General features: G+C 40.4%; 1 protein-coding gene across 4 annotated transcripts in view; it reads left to right on the top strand.

The window, feature by feature from the left end:
* ERCC6L2 (ERCC excision repair 6 like 2) overlaps window positions 1-18,392 on the top strand; it is a 163,355-nt gene that overhangs the window by 74,213 nt on the left and 70,750 nt on the right. For all 4 annotated transcript variants that reach the window (XM_044286635.1, XM_044286637.1, XM_044286636.1 and 1 more), the window contains exons 9-15: window positions 1,064-1,180; window positions 4,677-4,796; window positions 9,351-9,422; window positions 12,706-12,851; window positions 12,930-13,025; window positions 13,151-13,250; window positions 15,096-15,248. In XM_044286635.1, coding sequence (XP_044142570.1) covers window positions 1,064-1,180; window positions 4,677-4,796; window positions 9,351-9,422; window positions 12,706-12,851; window positions 12,930-13,025; window positions 13,151-13,250; window positions 15,096-15,248 — 804 coding nt within the window. The remainder of the gene's footprint in view (window positions 1-1,063; window positions 1,181-4,676; window positions 4,797-9,350; window positions 9,423-12,705; window positions 12,852-12,929; window positions 13,026-13,150; window positions 13,251-15,095; window positions 15,249-18,392) is intronic.

Below are 18,392 nucleotides of genomic sequence, written 5' to 3'. Positions count from 1 at the left end.
ATTCAAAATGCCATCAATAAAATGTACCTGTGTTCGTTGTCCATAACATACGTCTGCCCATATCATAACCCCACCGCCACCATGGGCCACTTGATCTACAATGTTGAGGTCAGCAAACCGCTCACCCACATGACGCCACACACGCTGTCTGCCATCTGCCCTGAAAAGTGAAAACCGGGACTCATCCATGAACAGAACGCCTCTCCAACGTGCCAGACGCCATCGAATGTGAGCATTTGAACACTCATGTCGGTTACGATGACGAACTGCAGTCAGGTCCAGACCCCGATGAGAATGACGAGCATGCAGATGAGCTTCCCTGAGACGGTTTCTGACAGTTTGTGCAGAATTTCTTTAGTTATGCAAACCGATTGTTGCTGCAGCTGTCTGGGTGGCTGGTCTCAGACAATCATGGAGGTGAACATGCTGGATGTGGAGGTCCTGGTGTGGTTACACGTGGTCTGCAGCTGTGAAGCTGGTTGAATATACTGCCAAATTCTCTGAAACGCTTTTGGAGACAGCTTATGGTAGAGAAATGAGCATTCATTGCACGGACAACAACTTTGGTAGACATTCCTGCAGTCAGCATGCCATTTACACGCATCCTCAAACATTGTGACATCTGTGGCATTGTGCTGTGTGATCAAACTGCACATTTCAGAGTGGACTTTTATTGTGGGCAGTCTAAGGCACACCTGTGCAATATTCATGCGGTCTAATCAGCACCTTGATATGCCACACCTGTGAGGTGGGATGGATTATCTCGGCAAAGGAGAAGTGCTCACTAACACAGATTTAGACAGATTCGTGAACAATATTTGAGAGTAATGGGTCTTTTGTGTATGTAGAAAATGTTTCAGCTACAAGCAAAATGGGAGCAAAACTGAAAGTGTTGTGTTTTATATTTTTGTTCAGTGTAGATTCTACATAGATACAGTAACATGTAGTCCTTGTAAATTCAACAACAATTTTCACTGATACCCATCACTAATGAGGATTCCATCTTTTCAAAAAACTTATGTAGCACTGACATACCTATATGACATCATTGTTGTTATTATAGGTAAATCAATATGGTGAAAGTGTGAAGACGCAATATTTCAGTTACTTAGCTATCCTTCGAAAGGTTGCGAACCATGCAGCTCTTCTACAGTCAGACTCCAATACCAGCAAAAAGCAGGTGAGCTTGTATCCAGGTAATGCAATATGATATACAACTATATGATGGCATGCTTTCTCTAAATGTACTAAAGGGGAGATTTATCAAAACTGGTGTAAAAGAAAATTGGTTTAGTTGCCCATAGCAACCATTCGGAAGTGGAATCTGCATGGTTGCTATTTGCAGCAAAGCCAGTTTTCCTTTACACCAGTTTTGGTAAATTTCTCTATATGTGTGGATTATATTTAAAAAGTGCAAATGTAAAGAAAAGTACTTTTTTGGTGCCGACACAATAGTAATGACTTGTAAAATAGACTTATTACACCCACTGACAACAAACTAAAGCACCAAGGAGTTGTTGGAATGGAATGAAACTTTCTATGTGTGAATGTATTGATGATATACTGCATGTATGTGATTACAATATGAGAGAGAAAAAATAAGTTTATTGTGGAAAACCGTAGAATTGAAAGGAGGCTCTAGTACCCTGTTGGGCTGCCTGTAGCCTGGATACAAGATGAGATATGGTTTGGCATAGAGGCATACAGGTTCCATATAGTATCTTGGGGCACATTTGCCCGCAGATGTTACAGCTCGGCCTGTAGATCCTGCACACTCATAGGTTGCTAAAGCTGGTGTCCTAACTGGTCCCATAAATGCTTGATTGGGGATAAATCTGGTGACTGAGCAGGGCAAATAAAGTTGAGACATGCCTGGGAATTCCTTGCTGTGTGTGGGCAAGCAATAAAGGGGTATTCTGGTTATAACAAGTTATCCCCTATCCACAGGATAGGAGATAACTATCAGATTGGCGGGGGTTCTACGGTTGAGACCCCCACCAATTACAATAACAGGCTCCCTGTAGAAATAAATGGGGCAGCAGCTCACTTTTCCTTCCAGCCACTCCATCCATTTCAGTTCGGCTCCATGGGGTTCTTGTGATCAATGGGGGTCCTAGCTGTAGGACCCCCACCTATTTGATAGTTATCCCCTATCCTTTGGATAGGGAATTACTTGTTATAACGGGAATACCCCTTTAACCTGCCGGAAAATGCCTGTTGGAAGCCCTGCCATGAGAGGCAACATATGTGGCCAGAGGATGTCCTGCACATATCACTGAACTGTTGTTGTCCATTGTATCACTACTAGGGGTGACCGACTGTCTTATGTGATGGCTCCCAGATCCCACCAGCAGTTGGGGCAGTGTGTCATTCTACAGTAAAGGCAGGATTGAAGTGCTCACAACGAAGCATCCACATTTGAACCCGACTATAGTCAGATTTCAGAAAGACAATTCATTGCTAAAGATGACACAATTCCATCTCCTAGCAGTCCGTGTTTCTTGCTCAAGACACCACTGCATAATGCACCACATAATGCATCACGTAATGGGCTACATGATACCAAATTTCCTCGACTAAGTGCCTGGCAATTGTCCAGGCAGAGACAGGGGCGTGTAATGAAGGTGCCATCTGTGTCTGGATGGTGGACAACAAAATTAAATGAGCTGCTTGTACTTGTTGTCTAACTAGACAGTCCTCACTACTGGTAGTCTGTGTGGGATGTCTGGAGCATGTTCGCTGTGTATGTGTTCCTTCATGTAACTATTACTCCTAACACCTAAATGCAGGCAATTCATCAAAACGACCATCCTGCTTCTCTCAATCCGGTGATGCACCCCCTCTCAAAATCTGTCAACTTGTCAAAATGTCTTCCAGTGCGTCATAGAGGCATGTCTAGCAGTCGGTGATCTCTCACCAAGAGGTATACTACCCACAAGTAGCCACTGAGAGCCTTTTATAGGGCAACAGGTGTTAGCACTTTTACTCTTTCTTGTGATAAGACCCAGTCTCTAATCAGATCACACCGATTCTAATTTACATATTTGCCTGAGACATAACCGCATGCTGAGTTTTGCTGCTATCCGACATTTTTCTCTGAGTGCGTTTTTTTTTTGTCAGTGAGTACATCTATCACACACTGCACATGGCTTTTTTTATTTTTATTTTATTTTTATTTATTTTTTCTTTGCAATTTTTTCCTATTCTTCCTAAAACAATATGTGTAAAACATAGTAAGTAAACTATATGTACCCCGCAATGGTACATAATCTGAATCCGTCTCTAATCATACAGTACAGTGTACGTGTATGGGCAAAAGATGGACAGAATTAAGTATCGTACATGGTTCTAATATATTGGTCGCTAAGGTGGAAATCTATCATCTCCTTTGGACCTGAAAAGTGGAGTTTGCAACTGAAGAAGTGTGTTTGCAACTGTTTTAAAAAATGGTGGCATGTCCAGGGTTTTACGCCACCCTTGCTTATCTACCTAAAGGGGCGTGTCAAGTGTGAGAAGGGGGCTTGGTCAGCAGCAGCGACAAATTTGTCTTCATTTACTCCAGTTTTCTGGTGCAAATTAAGCCAGAAATCGATGGCAGTGTTCACATTACGTTTTATGCCTATGTTTGATGTATACGTTACAATACAAAAACGCGGCACACCACGTTCTTGTATCCTGCACAATCATGTAAAAAAAAAATGTATATATTTTTTTTACAATGGAACTCTTGGGTAAATGGATGCCACTGTATGGCATCAGTCTGAGGCATTGTCAACGTGAAAACAGGACCACTTGTTAATCGATTTCAGTCCAAAAATGTTGGCGGTGCTCGCAGTGTCAGGCCCCGACTTGAGGGCCCCCTTGGTAACCAGAGAAGATATGGAAAAATCACTGCACTCCCAGTCTTGAATCCAATCTTGTGTTTATTAACACCGAAAAAGATAGCAACGTTTCAACACAAAGGTCTTTTTCAAGCTACAGATCTGTAGCTATGAAAAAGACCTTGGTGTCGAAACGTTGCTATCTTTTTCAGTGTTAATAAACACAAGATTGGATTCAAGACTGGGAGTGCAGTGGTTTTTCATATCTTCTCTGATCAGTCTGAGGCATCCATTTAACTTATAGATTTCTGTTTAGGAGCACGGACTGCTGGAGAATGTGCCTAATTAATGATGAAGTCCTGCACCTTGTCATAAATTAGGCGCATCCTCCGGCAGTGCAGGGGATATCAAGACCAGTGCAGAATGCTTGATATATCTCCCCCTTAGTCTATTTTTGACTTTGGTACATATGTTCTGGATTTGTATAAGCTATAGGTAACAGTTACAGTATGCAGGCATGCTCAACCTGCGGCCCTCTAGCTGTTGCAAAACTACAACTCCCACAATGCCCTGCTGATAGCTGTAGGCTGTTCGGACATGCTGGGAGTTGTAGTTTTGCAACAGCTGGAGGGCCGCAGGTTGAGCATGCCTGCTATATAGTATGACTACTGTTGTGTGCTGCCTATATAGTGTCATTTTAATAAATAACATAAGATATCAACATATGCTGTTAGCAGGAGCAGGTGAAAAGAACCTTCATGTATGGAATGTAATATGTTCCATTTTGTAGCGCTGTTCACCAAAGCCGTGCTTGTTCTGGTTTTACTCATGGTTAGAGAGTGACTATTTTTACAGGAGGACCATATTCAAAGAATCTGTGGTGAAGTGTTTTCCAAGTTTCCAGAGTTTATTCAGCAAAGTAAAGAAGCTGCATTTGAAACCATCTCAGACCCGAAGTACAGTGGAAAAATGAAGGTACATTTGTGATTTTTATTTTTACGTTGAATTTTGAAATATTGTAGCCGACTTTGCATTACATGCTTACTTTCCATTAGTAGTTAGCTAAGGCTATGTCCACATCTGCTTCCTGGAATTCTGGTATTCTGTTCTGGCAAAGGAATTTAAAGTCGGAATTGCAGAATTCTGCATAGATACCGCTGGCACCCTATGGATCCCATTTACCTATAGTAGGGGCCAACCGATTTTCCGGCATGAATACTGGCATTCTGCCGGATAAAATGCCATTGCATGCTATGAATTGTCAGCTGCATTTTATCTTATACACGTGTGTTAAAAGTACACTTCTACTTAATGTACACCTTTTAATGGAGCCGGATTAAAAGTGTTGCCTCACTTCAGCAAATTGCATTTATCATGTAGAAGAAGTTAATACAAGCCACTTACTAATGTATTGTGATTGTCCATATTGCTTCCTTTGCTGGCTGGATTCATTTTTCGATCACATTTTACACTGCTCATTTGCATGGTTACGGCCACCCTGCAATACAACAGTGGTGGACGTGCTTGCACAGTAAAGAAAAAAGCACTAGCCTGTTGCATTCCCACGGTCCCGGCCACCAAAAAGGCCAGCGCTTTTTCTTATTGTGTACACAACCACCGCTGCTGGATTGCGGGGTCCTCGTAACCATGGAATCAAGCAGTGTATATTGTGATGGAAAAATTTATCCAGCCAGCAAAGGAAGCAATATGGATAATAACAATACATTTATAAGTGCCATGTATTAACTTCCTCTACATGATAAATACAATTTTCTGAAGTGAGACAACTCCTTTAAGGTGGGTGGAGGGCCTTAAAGTAGTACTCCTACAAAAATGTTTATTCTCTGATCTGTTAGAAAAGTACATGATGTAAACTGTAATGAAGGTAATTTTCTCACCAGTGACTGTATTTGTGAGTTATCCCCTCCCTTCTGATCCTCAGCTTTGTCATCACAGGCCATCACTCTGATCTCCAATTGACACAGGACAGGATGTCAGTAACTTCTGTATTCATTCCTATAAGACTGACATTGATTCTTCCATAGGCATGGCATTATTCCTCCATAGGCATGCATACATACAGAAACTGGCTTCCTGTCCACACACAAATACATGCTGTGTTCGTCAGAGTAAAAGCCAGAGTGTTAGTCACATGACACAGCTGAGGATCAGAAGGGAGGGGATAACTCACAAATGCAGTCTGTGGTAAGATGATTACCTTCACGGATGATTACCTTCACGCCAGTTTGCATTAGGTACCTTTCTAAAAGGTCAGAGAATAACTTTTTTTTTTTTGGGGGGGGGGGGGGGGGGAGTCAAATGTGACGACAGCATCTGGGAGTGCTAAAACTGGGAGCTGTGCACTTCCTAAACTCGGATGTCTCTTTCTGGCTGAGATTGGGCATGACGTCTCATGTTACTTGTACAAGGCTCCTAGGCCGATTACTAGTATATTCCAGTGCAGGCCTGTAAGTGGCAGCCCTGCTTAAGAATATACTGAATCTTGTATACTGTTATAGTCACCTAGGGTAAACAGACATAAAAAAAAAAAAAAAAAAAGGGAAATAAGTAAAAGCTTTTAAAAAATTTTTTTTTATAAAAATTCTAATCATCCCCTTTCTCTAGAATAAAAAAAACATAAAAAACATGGGTATCTCTGCATCCAAAAATACCTGTCCTGTTAAAATGTAAAAATATTTATCCCATACGGTTAATGGCATAACGGAAACAAATAAAATAGCCAATTAGCCATTTTTTTTGTCACTTCACCTCCCAATTGTCATTTCACCTCCCCAAAAATATGAAATAAAAACTGACAGTCATACACACTCCAAAATGGCTTGTGTTTCATCCCACAAAAAATTAGCCCTCACAGAGCTCTGTAGACATCTCTATAAGAAAAATGATGGGACAGAATATGGCTATGAAAAAGAAAATAATTGTTTTTTCAGCATTAAAACACAAGAAATTTCGCATCACCGTAATCTTATGAAGTTTTACCGCATAGGGAACATTGTAAAAACAAAACCCAAAAAACAGTGGCAGAATTGCATTTTTTTTTCCACTTTCACCCCATTTGGAATTTTATCCCACTACATTTTAGAAAATTTAAATGGTGGCATTAAATAGTAGAACTTGTCCAACAAAAACAAGTCCTCATACAGCTGTGTGGACCGAAAAATAAAAAAGTTATGGCCCCAGAAAGTCAAAGAGTGAAAAACGAAAAAGAAAAAAAGGAAAATCGCAGGCCCTGAAGGGCCTAAAGGACAGATCTTAAGAAGATAACCACAACAAATGTTAAATATGCTTTTCTCACTCAAGCGGTTCAAAGCACAAGGGTGGTTGGGGAGGGGGAAGGGAAGGAGGAGGGGTCAGGTGCTTATCCCAAACACCAACAATTTTTATATGAAGCCAATTTGCATGTAGTATATTTTGGGAATTGCTCATTTTTCACATGCCAAAATTAATGATGAGCAAACTTTAGCTTTCAGATAAGTTTGTTTTATTTGCCTACCATGATCTGCAGAATTAATATGTCCGTTTACTGACTTCATGTGATTTTTCTTCTCTTTCTGACTGAAGTAGTAACTGAGCTGTTTAACTGTGTATTTTCCTTCCCACCTGCGGGCATCATTGAAGCTGTATTCTTAAAGTGCAGATTGTAGCTCTGCCACTGGGTCTTCTTGATGTAAATATTTAGAACAGAATAAATCTAATGGCTTAAATATTTATTACCCACTGAGCCGCCCGCGTAACTAGTGTAGAAGAATGTCTCTTTCCCATCAAGCATTGCATCAGCAAAGTCACATGAAACTCACATTGCCAGATGTGGACATGCTCTTCTTAAAAACTACACTATTCACATTGTACACTTCCCCAGATTGCTTACCTACTCACCAGAGGAACATCTTGTGAGAGCGGGCAATTGGCATCTCAGAATATGAGTATGAGAAAGCAACATCTTCTCTAAACATCTCACAGATTGTTTCAACATGCTTTGCTCCATGAAGCCTATATTTAAAAGCCTTCTAGTCTGTGTGTAAAGCCTTCACATGAGTGGAAATCACTAGAGATTCCGCAATGACTACCGTATGTACCCTCAACTGTGTTTTTTTTCAACACTTTCCGATCTTTAGAGACTGCATCCCCCACAATGAATGCTCCAGATCTGCCCACAACAACTCCTTAGCAATGATCAGGCCTGCCCACTGCACCCCCCAGCTCCATCCTTGTCCCCCCGTCCCCCGTCCCCTGTACTGTGTAAGGGCCAAGCCGTGCAGGTGCAATGTAAGCTTTTGGTTGAGCGTGCATTGTGCAATCCTCATGGGTTTGAACCACACATACTTTGCGGATGTGTGAGCATATCCACCTCGCCCCCCAATGTACGCGACATCAATCAAAGCTCCCTTGTTTGTGTACTGGAGCTGGTGACTGCAGCACAGTTACCAATGAAGTCAATGGGAGCAGTGCTGGAGTTACCAACTGTGTCCACTGCGGGCGTAGGAGCCAGTGCTGATTGGCCGGAGTGCAGTGTGTTAGATAAGCTTGTGAAATGCTGGACAAGCCCTTTAAACCATATGACCTCATTGGTTTTTACTAATGCCGTATGTAACAAAATAGATGTCTACTTGCTCATGCATGTACAACTGGTCAGACTATAGTATGCAAACATGTGGGCAGGGTAAACTCCCAAACAATTGTTCTTTTTTTCTGGTAGATATTGATATAAAGTTAAAATCTTGAGAAAACTTTGTCATTTTTAAAATATTTTACATATCTTGTTCTGATTGTGACATAGTGGGGAATTTATCATGGGGGTAATATTTGAAGTCATATTTGAAGTTTTGCTTGAGTCTGCGCTGGAGTACTTTTTGCCAAAGTTATTAAATGCCATGTGTCTTCTGTTAAATTTGGTGCACCTTTCATCTAGAAATGCTACTCCAGTCTTTTTACGCCACCCCCTCCATGCAACCCAGCATTCAAAACTGTAGCGATTGGTGTAAAAACGCAGAAAGCCATTTTTCGAGTTTTTAAATTCCCTCCATAATGTCTAGGATTCATCTGGTGTTACCAGTGTTCAGTGATTTAGGTGACCTCAGAGGACCGTTACATGTCATATGTCTGACAAAAGAATGGAGCTAACCTGCTGTCTTTTTCCAAGGATAAATTATGAAATATTCAGTGACGCGATAAAAGACATGAATACATCATATTGCCACGAATAAATAACTGCAGTAACGTTCAGAATGAGACGAAATTGAATATATTGATGTAAACTGTTGAGAAAATAGGAAGATTAAATATCCGTATTCCAAAAACATGTTTTCTTCCTATTGATTTTTGCTTATGAATTAGACTAAGTAGAATAACTGTCCCTTTAATAACATTTTATTACCACATTCCAACATCTGAGTAATAACTTATTTTCTTTACATTTCTCCATCATTAATGTCGCTGTAGAATTTATTTCAGTATTCGCAGTAACTTTAGGATCACTTGGTTCATTGCTGTCCTGTGGTTCATTTACAGGTCCTTCAGCAGCTCCTAAATCACTGCAGAAAAAATAAGGACAAGGTTCTTCTTTTCTCTTTCTCCACGAAGGTGAGCACCTATATGATGCTGGGCATGGTTGGTTGCCTGGACCATAATTTCTGATTGATAAAGCAAATGATGATCTTGTGACAGCTGTCTGCCACATTTGTAAAGAAGCATTCCGTAGCAGAATGAAATCTTTGTTTTAGCACTTGGTAAAAGTAGTTCTTTTTAGAACAATTTATTTGAAATAGTTACGTAGCTTGAATAAAGACACCGGTTCATCAAGTTCAGCCGCTCTCAGACCACTTATACAACAGTAATTGTTAGATTACTTATTACTGTTAAAGGGATTGTACAGTAATTTGCAATGATGACCATCTATGTGACCGATGTACGGTTACGTCACATGGCCTAGGAAGAGGACACTGTGCTCACGTTGTCGGACTCCACCACTTTGATATTGATGATCTATCCTGGGGATAGGTCATCAATATTTATTACTGGATAACCCCTTTAATGCCATCTGCTGTTGCATAAATATCTAACCCTTTTTGCTACCTCTTTTGGTAGCAATGACAGATACTGTCATTTGATTACTCTTAACTGTAAATAATCCATTCCTATAATGAGTCTAAGGTGCCTTGAAATTCCCTTTAAAGGGAACCTGTCATCACCTTTATGCTGCCCATACTAATGGCAGTATAAAGTAGAGACAGGCGAGTTGATTTCAGCGGTCTGTCATTTATAAGTGGTTGCCGAGAACCAACATCACAATCCTTGCAGACTGGGCCTGGAGAAGAGTCACAGCCACCTGAGAAGAGTCCTGGTTATTCATGAATTCATGCTCTCCCTGCCACCTGCTGATGAGTGACCGTCTTCTACCTAGTTTTCTCCCTTGCTCTCTCACCCACCTGCTGATGATTGGCAGTTCTCTCCTAGAGAGAAAGAGATTATGTATAACCATGACTCTTCTCAGGGAGATTTGACTATTCTCAAGGCCTGAGCTGCAATGATTATGATGCTGGTTCTCGGGAAGCAGTTACATTTAGCTCATGTGTGACACACCGCTGACATCAGCATTTCTGTCACTACTGTATGCTGCCCTCAGTGAGGTCAGCATAAAGCTGATGACAGGTTCCTTTTAAGGTGGCTTTTATCCTAAGCTAAACAAGCCTGATTTTTCAAGCCTCTCTTTATTACAGAGACCTTTCATGCCCTTAAATAATCTGATTAACCTTCTAGCTCTCCCATGTCCTTTATAGTATGTGGAGCCAAAAACTGAAGCAAATATTTAAGCTGTGGCCTTACAAGGGGTTATAAAGGGGTAATATTAAATTGGGGTAAAAAGTTTTTATTACTCAAATTACAACATTTCATTTGCTTTTGCAGCTGCTGTCTGACATTAAGTACTGCTGCTTAGCTTACTTTGTAACCAGAATACCAAAGTTATTGTATATGGGGTAGTATGATTACTGTGGCCTAGGAGCCTTGCTTTACTTTAAGCAACATTAATATTTGTCTGCCAGAGTTTTGCCCAAGCTTATCTAGGTCTTTCTATAATGGGGAGGTCCCATGACAAACATTTATACCTATCTACACAATAGGGGATATGTGTCTAGTCGGCGGGTGTCTGACTGGGATACCCACCAAGCCAAGAACTTGGTACCTGTCTTCCTCTCTCCCATTTGGAGCAGCCGGTTAAAAGGTTTTTCCAGGATTTTTATAACTGATGACCTATCTTCTGGATGCCCACCAAAGTATAACTTTTTGGTTTAAATGCACTGTATGAAAACCTCATCCTCTCTATAAAACACAGTGGTGGTAGTATCATGGTTTGGGCCTGTTTTGCTCCATCTGGGCCAGGACAGCCTGTTATCAGAAAAGTTATTTCTGAATTACACTAGAAAATTCTAAAGGAATATATGTTGGGACATCTGTCCATTCACTAAATCTCAAGAGAACATGGGTCATGCAGCACGATGATCTTAAGCACACAAGTTCTTATACCAAAGAATGATTAAAGAAGAAAAAACTTTAAGTTTTGAAAAGGCTAAGTCAAAGTTGTAGATGGACCCAACAAGCTGTTTTGTACCGAGATATGGGCTAAAATTCCTCCAAGCTGATGTTTAGGACTATTCAACAATTACTGGAAATGTTTAGTTGCAATTATTGCTGCACAAGGGGTCACACGAGATACTGAATGGAAAGGTTCATATACTTTTTCAACTCACAGTCGTGATATCATTGTCATCAATAAATGACCAAATCTAATATTTTTGACTTATTTGTTTGATTTGGTTAGCTTTATTTGCTTTTAGAACTTGTGTGAAAATCTGATGTAGTTTTAGGCAAATTTATGTAGAAATACAGAAAATTTGGAAGGGTTCATAAACTTACGAGCACCACAGCATATTGTTGCCTGCATATGTAGCTTCAGTACAAGGCTGTTGCATGATGCAGTTTTAAATGCTGTTGCAAAATCTATATATATATATCAGAAGTTCAGAGCAGCCACATGACTAACATGCAGATTAGCACTTGCTTCCTCATAGAAACCAAGCATGGAACCAGGGAATTAAAGGGGCTTCAACATGTAGTTCCCAATAACAGATACAGTTAAAAGAAAAAGTACACCCTATATAAATCCCTATGGTTTTTACGTATCAGGGCATAATAAAAAATCATCTGGTCCTTAGAAGGTCTTAAATAAAGTAAATTCAACCTCAGGTGAACAGCACACAACAGATTCCATTGTGTCATGATTTATTCAACAAAAACAAAGCCAAAGTGGAAAAGCCATGTGTTAAAAAAAAACAAGTACATCTCAAGAATCAAGAACTTGTAGACCTACTGTACCTTTAGCAGCAATATCTTGAAGTAATAGTTTTCTGTATGATGATCAGTTTCTCACATCACCCAGGAGGAATTTTCTCCCACTCTTCTTTACAATGTTGCTTCACTTCATTGAGGTTCCTTGGCATTTATTTATATACAGTATTCTTAAGGTCTCATCACAACATTTCAATTGTGTTGAGGTCTTGACTTGTGTGAATGAAAATAGAAATCTACGGCAGCTAGGAGACTGCCGTAGAATATAGTCTGTCACGAGCACTGAGTGAGGATATGCTAAATCTATGCCGAGACCTGCACCACAGCATAACTTAGGCTCATCCTTTGGCTGCTCAGGGGGAATCAAGACCGGTGATGAAGATGCAGATCTTGATACATGTCCCCCTTTGTTCTTATTATCCAGAGTGTAAGAGATCATTACAGATGTTATTCTTCATGCAATGTGACTTTGTTCTCAGTCTTTCTTACCAATTTCACAAGGTTCATACTTATATTTCAGCTGCTTGATGTCTTGGAGCGATATTGCATGGCATCAGGGCTAGAGTATCGGAGACTTGATGGTGGCACAAAGGCAGAAGACAGAGTTAAAATAGTGAAGGAATTCAATAGTATGCAAGATGTGAATATCTGTTTAGTTTCCACTATGTAAGTAGATCTAGTTTGAAGATTACAAACCTGTAAATTGGCTTGCAAGTTATGATTTATCTTTTTTTCTTGTTAAAGGGCTGGTGGACTTGGGCTTAATTTTGTTGGAGCAAATGTAGTTGTAGTCTTTGACCCAACTTGGAATCCAGCCAATGACCTCCAGGCAATTGACAGGTAATTTTTTATTAATTTTTTAAGTCTAAGATTATTATTTTTTATCTCAAGGCATGCCATCTTTGGAATGTTCAGCTCTCATGTGAACTGTAATATAGATTTCATATGATTTCATTTTTTTACAGAGCTTATCGAATTGGACAGTGTAGAGATGTGAAAGTCTTAAGGCTAATATCATTGGGGACAGTGGAGGAGATTATATATTTAAGACAGGTTTACAAACAGGTTAGTAGCCACCGATTTCAAAGTTATTGCACATAGAAAACAGATAAAGTATATCCATGTGATTTATATCTGCTGTCTGCTGCCAATCATTTTGTCTGTTGTCGGGTATTATTTGTCAAAAATGTTAAGTGTTTATTTCTTGAGTATTCAGCTTCAGTTTTGCATCTAAGGCCCTATTCACATGTGCATTGGAATTTCATTGGTAATTCTTTTGCCGCTTTCCTCTGCAATTCCATCAGATTTTTGCTATTCTTGCTATCAAAATGACGGAAACCATGACAAGACGACATAATAAGTCATGGAGGTCCATCGTCATGTCACATCTGACCCTGGCTTTCCTAAAGAGCAGAAACAAATGTGTTCATAGACTACTAATGATTCACTGTATATTATTATAGCATAATTCTTTGATTAAGTAACAACCAACTCAGGGATACTGGCAGCTATAGGGGCTTCTAGTTCATTTTAGAAAGCAAATCTATCAGAAAAATAATTGTGACATGCTCCATCAGATTCATTTCTTCTAGGAGGATATTGTAGTTTGATATGACAAAGCACAACTGAGATACTACTATAGTAATACTACTGTAGCCATGCAGTGGCATACGTCACCCATAGTCTGCTATATATATATACATATATATATATATATATATATATATATACACACACACACACACACACAGCTGTTTCCACCCTATAGGATGCACTGGCCCATAAGACACACCTAGGTTTTAGAGGAGGACAATAAGAAAAATACATTTTTATTAGACCTCAGGTCAGACCACCATAGTTAATTAGACCTCAGCTGACAGCCCCAATCAGATGCCCAATGTTAATAAGACCTCAGATCAGACCTCCGCTCAGACCCCAATGTGAATGACCTACAATCAGACTTCAGATAAGAGCCCCATGCCTCTAATCAGCCCCCATATGCCTGTCATCAGCCCCCATTACTTCATATCAGCCCCCATTGTCTCTCATCAGCCCCCATGCCGCAGAGCACATAAAAAACCCACTTCCCTCTCCTGCTCCGGACGCTGCCGCTCCTCACCTCCAGCGACAGCACAGCCGAGGACAAGGAAGTGGTGAGTACAGAGCCTTCACCGCTTCCCAGTCCTCTGGCACTGATGAGTGAATGAAGCGCTCATTAGTATTCACCCCATAAGATGCGGGGCCATTTTCCCCCCACTTTTGGGGGGGGGGAGGAATGCATCTTATGGGGCGAAAAATACGGTAACAAAAATGTACTTGCAGATTGCACTATTCCATGCTGCTGAAAAAATATGCTGACATATACCAATCCGATAGAGGCCATATAGGACACTCTTGGCATTCATCTGTTGAATAGGGAGATATAGATATGGTTTAAATATGTCCCGTGAGCTTTCCTGGTGCATACAGCAAGCTAACAAATACAACCATCGTGTGAATTCAGCCGCAGAACTTCTAATTTATTGTATTGCTGAAAATACCTTCATACTTACATATACTACGTCTAACAGATCTGCTTGGGCGCTTACTGGCTCTCATTGAAGAGACTCAGTGATGTACTGGGACTTATTTTAGGGCAATGCTCCATGAGAAAAATGTATGCAAATTAGCTCATATCAGCCAAATCCAATGAGTCTTTGCGTCGGCTGATGGAGGTCATTTGCATCGTAATAGTTTAAGATTTTAGGTTTAGTCTGTCAGTTAATCCTTCCTGTGATGTGCACCTGGCAGATTGCACATCACTGATTACTGGAAGATGACATTTTTTTCTGTTTCCTGTCTTTTGCAACTGCGTGTCTACAGTATTAGATACTTATATTGAAGTCACATTTACATTGTTGTGTTTCACAGCAACTTCACTGTGTGGCAATTGGGAGCGAGAATGCCAAACGTTATTTTAAAGCTGTACAAGGATCGAAGGAGCATAAAGGAGAATTGTTTGGTATTCACAACCTGTTCAAACTTAGAACCCAAGGAACCTGTCTGACGAGGGATATTTTAGAGGTAATTTTAAGCTTTTTCCCTGATATTTTAGCTATGGTCTGTAATTTTCTGGATTTTTCCCTTACAAATGCCCTCATTAATTTAAAGATAAAGGGGGACACGCTGGCCTTAGTCCCTCTACATAAGTTTGGCGCTTCCTCCATCAGACCGTGAGATTTAAGCCATTTTCCACGCCAAAAACCTGCATAGAAAATGATGAATGAGCCGCGCCTGCCCGCTCCATGCCCCTTTTTATCACCACTTCGGAAAAGTTCCAGATTTTGCTGCAGAATGTCATGCATCAAAATTTGCGACTTTAATACACCAAAATTGTGGCAAATATCTCTTAATAAATGTCGCCCATAATCGATAAATAAAAGTTAAGTAACTTAGCAATTTTCATTTTACTTTTCTTACGCTGACCTTGAAGTCCAGCACTAGTGACAGCCCGTTTTCACAATTCTTCAGGCTGTTGAGTGGAAATATCATTTTTTCTCATACTTGCTCAGTATTTGCTTAGCTCTGTTGATTTTTAGATTTTCGTAAGGTTAAAGCTCTGTACTGTACTGCAGTTTCCAGAAACGCAGACATCAGACACTGAACAGGTAGAGATTACTGGGAGATTTGAACTCAGCAGCATTGTGAATGCAGCTGTGAAGGAGAATGGGATGTAATGTATGCTGTAGGTCTTAATCAGGAAGTATAGCTGAGCTGTTTGTGTAGATTAAGCTCTGTTCATGCCACGCTTGCGATGCACAATCAGCATTTACAGAAAGGAAATCTGCGGAAGTTTGTCTGACATGTGCATAGGATATCACCACATAATATGGTTCTTTTACCATGCAGGCCATATGGAGCTGTGTGGCATCCTGCTGTATGGTCCAAGGCTATTTCTAGCATAAATAATTGAATCTAAAAATATAAATGCAGATTTACTACTTTTTGCTTTAGTTATCCATTGCTGAGATTACCGATCTTGGATTACACTATGTTCACATCCGCATTGGAGGCTTTTCTAGGGGCCTTTATCAAAGATCCCATTAAAAATCCTGAAAAAATAGTGCAACATGATGCGCTTTTATGTTTGGTAAAATATATTGTGCTTTCTGATAGAAATCCAGTGGACCCCTTTATAATCAATGGGGTCCGTCGGTTGCTACTCATTTCCAGCATATGACTGATCCGACAGTGACATTTTTATTAATTTTTTCTGCTTCTAGACTAGGACAGAAAAATGGAAATACTACCACAGATGTGAACCCAGCCTTACAAAGACACCTGTCCAGGCTATAATACTGTATTTTGTATTGCTCTCTATGGATATGGCTGTTGAACTTTCAAGAGGACTTGTCACAATGAAAGACAACATGTCATAGAGCAGGAGGAGTTGAGCAGATTGATATATATATTTTTGTGGGAAAGGATTCAGTAAAACTTGTAAATTATACATTAACCCCTTCATGACTGCCATACGGTTATATTCGTGCTCTCTGCACATACGCCGTGCAGATAGCACGTATATAAACATTATGGCAGCGCTGTAAAAATCCCGGTTTCAGGCTCTGATTTGTGCCTCAATCTGTGCCCCCTTCTGTGTCCGGCTGTGCCCCTTCTGTGTCCGGCCGTGCCCCTTCTGTGTCCGGCCGTGCCCCCTCCATGCTACCCTCTCCTTTCTGGCCCTGCCACCATTTGTACCCCTGATGCGGTCCCCCTGCTGTATGTGATGCCGGCGGCTCTGTTGCTGAGCCGCCGCCATCAGCAGCGAGTGTCAACTGTATGCTGTCACACTGCTGCATGGATGCCCCTTGGATGCTGCTGACTGCTCCCTCTTTTAACCATCGGGCTGCTGACGCTCATTTATAAGAGATAAAAAAATGGAAAAAAAGTACACATAATTGAAATCGCCGTGTCCTTGATGACGTGATCTATAAAATTATAATGGTACTAATCCCGCCTGGTGGGCGCCATTACAAAAACAATTGAATAAAAAGACATGCACCCCAAAAATGATACCAATAAAAACTACAGCCCATCACGCAAAAATTAAGCCCTCATACAACTATGTTGACAGAAAGATAAATAAGTTATGGGTCTTAGACAAAAATTGATTTTATGATATAAAAGTCATAGAACATGAAAAAAACCAATGCAAATTTGGTGTCGCCATAACCGTATTAACCCATAGAATAAAATTATCATATGAAATATACCGCACGGAGAACCCCATAAAAAATAGAGATAAAAAACACTGACAGAAATGTCATTTTTGCCCACTTCACCTCCTAAAAAATGGAATAAAAAGCGCTCAAAAAGTCATATAGACCCCAAAATTGTACCGGTAAAAATTACAGCCCACCCTGCAAAAAAACAAAACTCTCACACAGCTACATTGATGTATAAATCTAAAAGTTAGGTGTCTGATTCGGTGATGCAAAAAATAAATAAAAAAAGTTGAATAAAGTTTAATAAAAAGTGATTTTATGATATAAAAGTGGTATACCGTTAATAAAACAATATACTGATAATGATCCCTTGACTTACAATGTACTCAACATGCGATGGTTTCAACTTACGATGGCCTCTCCTAGGGCAGTAGTGTGACTGAGCAGCAACGCTTGAACGCCTGTGGAAAATGGTGCGCAACAATAGAGAACACTTGTACATGCTGATTGGCTGTAATAGTCAGCCAATCGGTGTTTCAGCTTAAAGGGTTTCTGTCATCACAAAATTCGTTATGTAGCTGGCTGACATTAGCGATGTGCTAATGTCAGCAGTACATAACTGTGTAACTTTTATCTGCCTACATGGCGCCGTTCGCCCAGAAAACGAACTTTTCAAATATGCAAATGAGCCTCTAAGTGCTATTGGGGCGTTGCTGCAGCACCTAGAGGCTCCGTCTCCTCACCGTTCACTTCCGGGGAGCTCTGTGACGTATTCAACGCAGTGAGGAAGCCGGCAGCAGGCAAGCGTCCTTCACTCACTGCGATAGTACTGTGCTATAGGACTGCGTTGTGAGCATTGTGTGGAGAGTGACACAGAAGTTGCTGGCTGAACAGTTAATCTACAGTAAAACGGTGAGCATCTATGCATACTGTAGAGTACTGTACAGTACAAAAGCACACTGCACATATATTTTAATAAAATACCCCAGAATCAGGCTGAACA

This window comes from Bufo gargarizans, chromosome 3, assembly GCF_014858855.1.
Source record: "Bufo gargarizans isolate SCDJY-AF-19 chromosome 3, ASM1485885v1, whole genome shotgun sequence".
In the NCBI taxonomy this organism is placed as follows: Eukaryota; Metazoa; Chordata; class Amphibia; order Anura; family Bufonidae; genus Bufo; species Bufo gargarizans.
The sequence above is the reverse complement of the archived record's forward strand: the minus strand, read 5'-3'. Positions and strand labels throughout refer to the sequence as shown.